We start from the raw sequence: 9,518 nt of genomic DNA on the forward strand, positions 1-9,518 counted from the left end.
TGTAAACAGTCACGACGGTGCAGTAACCAGCTATTATTTAGGGCAATATCTAATACTTGAGCAAATATTGACATATACCAACGCCTAGTCTTCATGTGGATTCGATATAATGCCGTCAGCATATCCGCGACGTCTACTCCCCCCATATGAAGATTGTAGATTTTTATAACTTTCGGGCAAGTCACGGAAACTCTTTTCTTCTGTTTCTTGTCATATCTTTCTATTGAAGTGACTGGATCTTGTGCACAGAAAGAGCTGGCAATATGAATGCATTGATTATCTACCCACTTGGTAACTGCTAATTTTCGGTCATTATCACATACCACTTCGTAAGCTCCTCGACCCTTTTTCTTCATGTCTTTATCATTACTTAAAGAACAATTTCGTAATCTGTCTTTCCTAATAGTTCCTAATAATAATATACCCCATTCATTACGTAAGTAGTACAGCAATTCCAGTGATGTAAACCAATTGTCGAAATATACTGTACATAGAGTCGGATTAGATATAGTTTTACACAATCTAACCACTGTCTTACCTCCAACACCAAGATAATTTTCTTCCCACTCTGTAAATTGTACATCCTGAAATGAGTTCGAACCATCGTATGCAAAAAAATCGTAGACCATCCCCGAAGTTCCAGCTCTCACCAAAAACTTAAAGCCCCATTTGTGTGGTTTCTTGGGGTTGTATTGTTTTCGGTGGCCAGCTTTTACCCTTATAGGGTGTGATGTTGGGCGCGGGGGCCCATGCACATTAGCGAATCCTGGTTGGGTTAGGACCAGGACTCGCTTATTTAAGCTAGCTCAGAGGTCTCGCTCGAGGGGAGATGAAGGAAACAGTGTTTATCCAAAATTCAACACCAATTTATTCACAAAACATATATTCTTATTATCTAAGTCTAATTATACACGTACGGCGGGAAAGCTCACGCGGGGCCTTCTAACGTAAAAGGACGGTCTTTACGTTATGGCGGCGGCGGCGGGTACGGCCTACGGTGGGTGCGAATCCCTAGGAGGAAGCTTACGTTAAACAATATCGGGGGGATAGCGGTTAGGCTACGTTACGGTGGTTGTTAGTCAGAGCCCGTGGGGAATGACGGACCACCGCCACATCAACCAGACGGGTCCCAAATTACATGCAAGGAACGGAGGATAAGAGAGTTAGTTTAGTTGCCCTACGGTAGGTATTACTCCAGAGCCCCCGTGACATAACGGACTACCACCACATCGACCAGTCAGGCTCTGGATAATCAGGAAGGGGGCGAGGAGGGGGGCGGAGGCACCTATCGAAGAGAGCTTGAGAGGGTAGGAACGGGCGGTACGAATAACCCTCGAGCCGCCTGGCGTTCTTCCTCTCGGAGCGCTCCCCGACAAGTGACTGGCGGTACGGGCGCGCGGCGGTTATATCTGATGCGGCGGCGAGCGCGGGGTGCGACGCGGGGCGGCGGGCGCGCAGCGGTCGGCGGCTGGCTGCGCGGTGCTGTCGTCGCACGTGGTCTGTGACGTCACGGCGTCACAAGGGTAATCATCTCGTCGATGGCGAAAGATCTTTCTTCTTCGATTTTAAGACATTGCTTTCTTACGTACTCTATCACAGTGGATACTTTGTGATAGCTGTCTTTCGGGTCTACGTTTGTATTATCGCAGAAGTGTAAATAGCGTTTGATACATTTGTAACGTTTCAGCGGCATGGCAGATGCGATAGGCTCAAATCTTAAAGCGTTGCTCCAATAATCTTCAATAGCCGTAAAATACCAAAAATACCAAGTAAAGTTTCTATTTCTTTTTTTATTACACATGTAGATTTACCAGTTTGTTGCACAGAATACAGGTTAGTCATATCAACAATAAAGTTAAGTAATTCGTCAGTAAACATTTTTTTGAAATATGCTTCAGGAGACAACATTTCAAACTGCTCTTGAAAGCTGTTAAGAGTATCCACTTCAACGGTTCCTGTATATTTAGTTTTCTTAAATGAGAAGTCTAGTCGTTGCATTTTACGCTTACGAGAAGCAGGTAAAACAGACGGCGGAGGCATTGGAGACGAATCGACATTTGCTGCTTGTCTGGTACGACGTGTTCTCACTCCTGACGATAACGGTGTTCTTACGGAACTTGACGATGGTGTTTCCGGTGCAAGACATGGTGGATCAGAGAAAATAGTGGACTGGACGAGTGGGGACGAATATGTAGTTAGTGACTCTTGTCTACGTGTGGTTTCACTTACATGTGAGTTACTGATATTTGTCTTCGGCGCCGAATTGTGTTCTTGATCATGCTCGTCACAGTCGCTGAGATCTTGAAGTAAGTCATAAAGACCAGGAGAAACTTCTCTTAAGGGTGATGAATTCGAGGTAGATTCCATCCGATTCCAGACAGAGCACACAATCTTAACAATATTTCGTTGGCAAGAAGTTTCATGCTATCCTAAAATATCAAAGAGTACGCTCCATGTTTATAAAGTAACTGTCAATCTGATACTTTTAAAAATTGCAGTATAATAATCATACAGTTACAACTAGAGGATTCAGGTGGCGCTGCTGGTATTATTATCCAAATAAATTAGAAAGGTACTATTGCCAGCGAATAAACTGCGTATTTACCTACCACCTAATTTTTGTTAAGTTATAAAATCTTCTATGGAAGATATTGCCATTAACTTTGGCGCTGGTTGGTAGTTATAATTAAAACAGTTTATCTACAATGAAAGCTGAAATTCCTTAAAATTATGTAAAATGTAATGAAAATCATACTTTTACATTAATAAATCAAAGTAGAAAAATTTAAAAAAATGCCAATGCCAATTTATGGTAGTTATCGTAACACATACTGGGCAACACTAATGCCAAACGTCACACTGTCTTTGTAACGTCTTTCGATGCTTTCGATTTACAGTTTTTCTGTGTATTTTCATTTTCTGTGTTTTTCTGTGAATATGGTGATATCTCCAATAAGTTCGTTGAGTTGAACCACTGTTCCTCCGACTTGGTGTCGAGTTTAGTTTGAGATAGAGACTCTTGTGTCGCGTAGATAGGAGGTGTCTGTTTTTGTTTGAGATAGGACTCCTTTGCCGTTTTTGTTTGAGATTGGACTTCAGTAAAATTAACATCATGTCTGATAAGAAATGTTGCGTCCCCGGTTGTGCTGATAACAAAGGTATGTACCTATTTAAATTAACAGCATTGAGCACTGTAAATAGGTACCTCTATTACGTTTGTTTAACTTAGATTCTTTTTTTATTTATATACCTAAGAAAATGCACGGTTTTTACCTTTAATCCTTATGATCATTACTGCCTGTTGTTGCAAATGCCTTGAAATTTAGTTGTGGCGCGACTTGATTATGCAGAGATCTCCAATCAGAAACTGAATAAGCCCAACGTCTTTGAGCAATGGAGTATACCTTGTTTACTACTTTACCTCTTTCCTTGTTTACTCGGTTTCTATGTTTGCAATACCCTGCCAGGGTAACATGTATGTACCTACTAACATTAATTAATTTAACACCTGAATTGTATAATATGAACATGGTCGCAATAAATGATGATGATGAAATGAGTATTGGTTTGCGTAAGTGGCCGCCGGAAAGAAATGATTATCTCCTACCGAAAACAGCATTGGAACGAGACAGCTGTATTTTTGTAGCAGCCACTCACGCCAACTATTACAGTAAACAAGGTATACTATGGTATTGACTACCGAATATCATAGTGGTTAGTGTTACTTTATCTATGGACACCGTGTGTGCCATGGAAATCCAACTGGACTGTTATCTCAATATTTCCATATTTGGTTTTGTCTTGTAGCATTTCATGAAACAAGTATCTTTTAACAGGTTCACACAAAACCTTGCATGGATTTCCAAACCCAGTGACCGACTCGGAGCGCTTTAGAACATGGATTTATGCTGTTGGAGGTGATATACTGAAGTTGAAGAATGAGTATATCTACAAATATTGTTGTGTTTGCCATGCTCATTTTGAAGAAAGATTTTGCTGCCGTTTCAATGAAATAAGCAATATTGCAACACCCAACTCTTCACATGCCAGGTAATTTTTTTTAAGATTTAAACCCACTATAATGTAGAGCAGTGTTTTTTTGCTAACTGCACTTGCATAGTCATCCAAGTCATCCAACCTACATATCCATACCAAATTTCAAGTCTATCTGAAAAAATGAAAGGGGAAATTCAACTTGCAAGATTTACGGCAGTTGAACAACAAAGAATAATTTTTAATAACCTACGGATATATTTTTTTTTTATTCCACACCTAAAACTAATTTTAATCATTTATTATTACAGGCTCGTCGGTTCAAAAATTAACGTCGTGCGAACAAAGGCCTTTAAGACCAATTGAAAACTTAAAAATTATATCCGAAATGCAAGACGTCATAGCCGAAGTTTTAAAAAAATATCTAGAAAGAAACAATATTAAAGAATATTGTAAAATGGTTATAACAATCTTGATTGACTTGAGAGATTTGGAGGGTTGTGACGAGCACAAAAGTGATCTGAAAAGGTTTATTTTTGATTTAGTGACAAGATTTTTTATATATAACAACTGTAAAACTTTAAACAAAATTATGTGTAGTTGCACCGAATGATCCGAGGGATAGTTTCCAAGAAAAAGCAAAAAATGTTTTTAATAAATGTTATAGATTAAAATAAAAGCATTTTATTTTTATTAACATCCCCTTATCTCTGATTGATAATGAAAATGTTATTGCTTGCCTGCTGTAGTTTAATGAATTATTAGTCTCAGATACTGTTTGTATTTACATACATGTTGAAATTAAGCAGGAGAACAGTAAATAACATTTCGACTGCTCTACGGAAAAATAAAGTAGTTTTTTTTTTCAAAACCAGTGTTTTTACATTTTTGGCACTTTTAGATAACTAAAACACTGGTTTTGAAAAAAAAGCTACTTTATTTTTCCGTAGAGCAGTCGATTTTGAGAAAATTATGATCTAAACGGGCATATATATAGGTGTGTATGCAGTGCTACATATACGGATAGGTATGTAGGTTATGGTAATTGTAACACCGAAAGGATTCAGAGGGCGCCACTTAGCCGTTGCTTTCTTTAGCTTCCGAGAGAGGTCTCTATTTCCAGTATATAAAAAGTACTCTGTGATTCCAGATCTGAATCTTCCGAGTCTATAGGAGCTACAAGCGTAAGAATTTTCTTAGATATCCACCCTTTCCCGGCCATGTTACTGTATCAATAGGACAAATAAGAAGGCTATAAAGGATTTACATACATATATTCATACAATTTCATGTGAAATTTTGTTTAGTAAGCAACTAATATTGTGGTTCTAGCAGTGTACTTTGTCCGTTATAAGAGACTAATATTAGCAGGATAACTTTTAAGGGAATACAGGCAGTCCGTTATAAATGGCAAATGATAAAATTACAACTTTTAGGGAATATGGGTAATGTCCGTTTTAAATGACAAATATTAAAATCACAACTTTAAGGTATAACGGGCAAAGCCGTTTTAAGTGACACACTGATTATTTCAAGCATCAAGAAGAAATTAGCATACCTCACCTGGCAACTTACCTCCAAATGCATATATACTTGCCAGAACCTCTTGCAATAAAAAAGACATTACCTCCAGTCTTCAAGGTGAGATATGCTAATGTCCAGTGTATAATGGATTGCTTCGAGATACAGATAGAAAAACCTTCAGATCCTGTAAAAACAATCAGGATCATGGTCGCAGTATTAAATCAGGCAATACTTTTAAGTATTTGATTGCATGTTGCCCAAATGGGTGTGTATGTTTATTATGCGCAAAACTCCTTTAGAGATTCAACTCGAATCGTGTAAATATACAAAAATGAATATATCTTCACAATAATGCTTTCGTAATCTAAGCCCGTCTGCAGCAGATTTTATCGCATTGTGAATAATATGGGCTCCACATCCAATACCTATTAATGGCTTATTCAGAAATGATTGTAATTTCGTTATCACATTATTAGTTCCTCGCCTAGCTGCGCCCCGAAATTGACGTTGGCATTGTCCCCACAAAATGCCACTACTTTTGCTGTCAAATTATTATATGTCAAAACTTGGTTTAAATAATGTAATAAAACCAGAATCACTTCTTGTTAAGACGACATATTTATTATTAATCAATCCTCCATTCACAGCTATCTTCGTCTCTTATCTATGGCAACCATAAAGTACTTAAAGCTAGGCATACACGTATGTAACATGATCCTTTTTTTTTTTTTTTTTTAAAAACATTTATAATCATAATAATCATCATATTAACATAAACAACTAACTAACCTAGTAGTAATCATTATATCTGCTAGGTGGTTTGATCTGTCTACCACTTCTTGTCACCTTTACTGAGTTCCCTGTCTCTCCTGTGCTCCCGTCTGCTCTTTCGACTTCTATTATTCTCTCATTATCCACTTGCTCCTCCTTCAGTTCTTCTGTTATCACTTTAAGTCTTTCTTGAGGCCTTATCTCTTGTTCATGTTTCTTAATCTCAGGGATTAATCCCAACGGCGTGCTGGTAGATTTCATTAAATGTTGGCGGTTTCTACGGTAAGTAACTCCATCCTCTGTTTCCACAATAAATGACCTAGGTTCTTTACACTTATTTACTACTTTAGCAGGTATCCATTTAGATTGCGGATTTTTCTTGTACCAAACTAAATCTCCCACATGTATATCTGGTAAGTTTTTTGCTTTCTTATCAAAATAAAACTTTTGTCTCTGTTTACTGTGCGTTTTCTTTTCTGAATATTCTTGTTTATTCTCCAATTTTGGTCTCAAATGCTCTAGGACGACAGGCATTTGTGTCCTAAGCGAACGCGACATTAGTAGTTGAGAAGGCGATGGTAAATTACTTCTTGGCGTTGTCCTGTATTGTAGCAGGGCCAAATGTGGATCAGAACCCGATTCATCACATTTCATCAGTATACGTTTAATAATCTTCACTCCTGATTCTGCTAAACCATTGGATCTGGGTAAATGTGGACTAGATGTTGTATGCTGAATGCCCCACTCTTGTAAAAACTGACGAAATTCAACAGAGTTAAAAGGTGGCCCATTGTCACTTTGCAAAATAACAGGGATCCCATGTCGACTGAAAATAGGCTTTAAAGCATTAATTAATGACTTAGCATTTATAGCATTCATGTTAGCTACTTCAATATAGTTAGAATAGTAGTCTTCTACTACTAAGACACTTTGATTTTTGTATGAAAGAAAATCAACGCCAATCTTCTCCCATGGAAAATTTAATACACTTTGTGGCATCATTGGTTCAGGTGGATTAGCACTTCTGTGTGACATGCATGTAGGGCAACTTTGTATTACATTTTGTATGTCATGTGACATCAGTGGCCAATAAACTGAGCCTCTAGCAAAATTTTTTGATTTTTCAATTCCTTGATGTCCACTGTGAATAATTTTTAGGATTTCTGACCTTAGCTGCGTAGGTATTATGAGACTGTTGCCTTTAAATACAAGGTCTTCCACGACATGTATCTCATCACGGTGATTCCAATATGGCAATACTAGTTGATTGACTTGAGACCGACATGATGGCCACCCCTGTTTATAGTAGTGCTTAAGGAGTGTTATAGCTTCATCTTGTTCTGATGCTTTAGCTATCCACTGAGCACGTTCAGCTGAAACGGGTAAGTTCTTCATTAAAAGATTGACATGAATGACAATGTCTTCGTCTATCCCATCCTCACTGGTCTCGGTTAAAGCAGCTCGGGACAAAGAGTCTGCAATGTACAATTCAGATCCTTTTATGTATTGTACTTGTAGGTCATATGTTTGCAATTTTAGCATTAATCTCTGAAGACGAGTAGGTACTTCCGCTAATGGTTTTTTAAAAAGAGTAACCAAAGGACGGTGATCTGTTTCTACTATTATTTTTTGTCCATATATATATTGATGGAACCTAAGACAGCCAAAAACTATAGCGTATAGTTCTTTCTCAATTTGAGCCATTCGTTGTTGACTTACTGTCATGGTTTTGGATGCATAACATATAGGATGACCTTCCTGAAGAAGAACAGCACCTACAGCAGACTGACTGGCGTCAACAGACAAGATCACCGGTTTGTTTACATTAAAATGGGCCAAAACAGGTGCCACACAAATCAATTGTTTTAGACGACTAAATATGGTTTCGTGACTAGCATTCCACTGCCATTCACTTGACTTTTTTAAAAGCTGCCGTAATGGTTCTGTTTCAGTTGCCATGTTTTTAAGAAACCCACTTAAATAATTAAGGATCCCCAAAAATCTCTGTAAGTCTTTTAAACATGTTGGTGATGGCATATCTTTAATAGCCTTTACCTTTTCTGGGTCAGGCATTGTGCCCATTTTTGAGTAGACATGGCCTAAGTATTTTATTTCAGTAGTGCCAAAGCAACACTTGCTTTTGTTAAATTTTAAATTTACTTCCTGAGCTTTTTCAATTACCCTCCTGAGATTTTCATTGTGAATCTCTTGGGTGGCACCATAAATCAATATATCATCGGCATAAACTAAGACCCCAGGCAAACTTCCAAAAGTATCAGTCATGATTCTATGAAAGATTTCAGGAGCACAACTTACACCATAAGGTAGTCGTTTAAATCGGTAGCGCCCAAATGGTGTATTAAATGTGCATAGCATTGAGCTTTCTTCATTTAGTTGACATGCCCAAAAACCACTACTGGCATCCAGTGTTGAGAAGTAAGCAGCACCATGTAGCTTTGAGCGCACATAATCATTAGTGGGTATTGGGTAATGTGATCGACAGATTGCTTGATTAAGATTTCTTGGGTCAAGGCACACCCTAAGTCCACCATTCTTTTTCTCAACTAATATAAGAGAACTCACCCAAGCTGTTGGTTCAGTTACTTTAGTGATGACATCTAGTTCTTCCATATGATCCAATTCTTGTTTGAGACGGTCATGTAAGGCAAATGGTATCTTGCGTGGAGCATCAATCTTCGGAGAGACATTAGGATCAACAGCAATGTGACATTTCCCTGGTAGACAGCCCAATCCATCAAAAACAGACTCATTATTTTTCAATAAATCCTGTAACACAAGATTTGATTTATTAAAGCTTTTCTCACTAGAATCTGCAACATTTGTTTTGTGACAAGTTGTTTCAGAATATGAATTTGACATCTCCTTTAATTGAGCAATACTATAGACTCTACGAACTAGACCAAGCTCTGAACATGTGATTTTACCTATGACTGTAGGTGACTTTACATCAGCAATAATAAAATTAATCTTTTTTGACAATAGCTTTTTGTTTAGACTGTACTGACACAAAATATCTTGTTGACCAACTATTTTGACATTATTTCCACTATATGATGTAACTCTGACATCACTGGGCATGAGACTGTTAGAAATCTTTAATGAATTATAAACATCTATAGACATGACATTTGCATCACTGCCTGTATCTAATGTACACACTATTTTTGTATTATTTATGTGAAGATTAATGTTCCAGTCATAGTTACCTG

At 37.8% G+C, this 9,518-nt stretch overlaps 1 protein-coding gene across 1 annotated transcript; it reads left to right on the top strand.

Moving 5' to 3' along the window:
- Window positions 1-1,260: 1,260 nt before the first annotated feature.
- On the top strand, window positions 1,261-4,576 carry LOC141441832 (uncharacterized). The gene is made up of 3 exons (XM_074106716.1): window positions 1,261-3,158; window positions 3,837-4,050; window positions 4,305-4,576. The coding sequence occupies exons 1-3, from the start codon at window positions 3,113-3,115 to the stop codon at window positions 4,357-4,359; spliced, it is 315 nt and encodes a 104-aa protein (XP_073962817.1). The 5' UTR covers window positions 1,261-3,112; the 3' UTR covers window positions 4,360-4,576.
- The last annotated feature ends 4,942 nt before the right edge of the window (window positions 4,577-9,518 follow it).

This window comes from Choristoneura fumiferana, chromosome 24 (assembly GCF_025370935.1).
Source record: "Choristoneura fumiferana chromosome 24, NRCan_CFum_1, whole genome shotgun sequence".
In the NCBI taxonomy this organism is placed as follows: Eukaryota; Metazoa; Arthropoda; class Insecta; order Lepidoptera; family Tortricidae; genus Choristoneura; species Choristoneura fumiferana.

Bases quoted from the DNA above. Each gene is read 5' to 3' on its own strand.
- LOC141441832 (XM_074106716.1), top strand. From the start codon at position 3,113: ATGTCTGATAAGAAATGTTGCGTCCCCGGTTGTGCTGATAACAAAG. The intron at 3,159-3,836 runs GTATGTACCTAT...ATCTTTTAACAG, and splicing joins CGGTTGTGCTGATAACAAAG to GTTCACACAAAACCTTGCAT. The intron at 4,051-4,304 runs GTAATTTTTTTT...TTATTATTACAG, and splicing joins CCCAACTCTTCACATGCCAG to GCTCGTCGGTTCAAAAATTA.